The sequence below is a fragment of the Chlorella variabilis genome, assembly GCF_000147415.1.
Source record: "Chlorella variabilis unplaced genomic scaffold CHLNCscaffold_694, whole genome shotgun sequence".
Taxonomy (NCBI): Eukaryota; Viridiplantae; Chlorophyta; class Trebouxiophyceae; order Chlorellales; family Chlorellaceae; genus Chlorella; species Chlorella variabilis.
This window is the reverse complement of record NW_005434711.1, coordinates 1-1,074: the sequence shown is the minus strand read 5'-3', so window position 1 is coordinate 1,074 and position 1,074 is coordinate 1. Positions and strand designations below refer to the sequence as shown.

Here is a 1,074-nt window from a genome sequence, read left to right as displayed (position 1 = left end):
CCTAGGGTTAAATTCTTGATGAACGCATAAAGGAAATTCAGCCCAACATTATTACTCAGATTGGAGAGGTAATCGAGCACCTGAAGTCACAAAATAAAATAGCAATAATTTTAGTTGAGCAGTATTTCGATTTTGCTTATCGTCTTGCAGAAAGATCTATGTGATAATGGGCGGACAGATTGTCCATGGCAGTGCAAGTCTAGTATTAAGGTGTCTGAGCCGAGCAAACTGGTTGAGGTATAAAAGAAAATGGATGGGCCGACGAATGACTTTAATTTGCAGCGCTCAAAAGGAGATCTGCAGTTAAAATTGCGAGGTGACAAGATTGAACGCTTATTCCAGTCTGGTTGCGCCAGAATAATATTGCCAAAAACCTATGATGCAATGAAAGAAGCTGTTATTTTAAATACTGCTGGCGGGATTACAGGTGGTGACGAGCTGAAGATCCAGCTAAGAGCTGAGGCATGTGCTTTAGTCGTAACCACCCAAGCGGCTGAACGTTTATACAAAAGTATTTCCAAATCAGCAAAAATCTCCATTGATTTACAAGCTAAAACAGGCACTTCACTCCACTGGCTGCCACAAGAGACTATTGTCTTTGATGGCGCAAAGGTCGATCGCACTATTAAACTAAATATGTCGGCAGACAGCCAATGTTTACTAGCTGAGACGATTATTTTAGGTCGGGAGGCAATGGGTGAGAGAATAACACGGTGCCATTTCACAGATAACTGGCGGCTATTCAGAGATGGTCAGTTATTCCATGCTGAGTCCATGCGGCTTGCAGGAGAGATTGAAAAAATTTTAGAGGCGATAGCCTGTGGCAATGGAGGAAAAATGTTTACAACAATTTTATACTCTGGGGATGATATAGAGCTTCGGAGATCCGCGCTTAACCCTATAATTGAACAGTGTGCTTCAAACTGTGCGGCGTCATACTGGAAAAATAAATTAGTTTTTAGACTTGTTAGCCGGCATCCCCTCGCAGGAAAAGCCGACGTTAAGCTGATACTGGCATCTTTGCGAGATCAGCCTTTACCGCGTGTTTGGAATAGTTAGTTTAAAAGGAGTAAG

General features: G+C 42.3%; 1 protein-coding gene across 1 annotated transcript; it reads left to right on the top strand.

Moving 5' to 3' along the window:
* Window positions 1-249: 249 nt before the first annotated feature.
* On the top strand, window positions 250-1,059 carry CHLNCDRAFT_29116 (hypothetical protein; the record flags this gene model as incomplete). The annotated part of the gene is made up of 1 exon (XM_005842503.1): window positions 250-1,059. One exon carries the CDS (start codon window positions 250-252, stop codon window positions 1,057-1,059), a length of 810 nt encoding a protein of 269 aa, XP_005842560.1.
* Window positions 1,060-1,074: the final 15 nt, after the last annotated feature.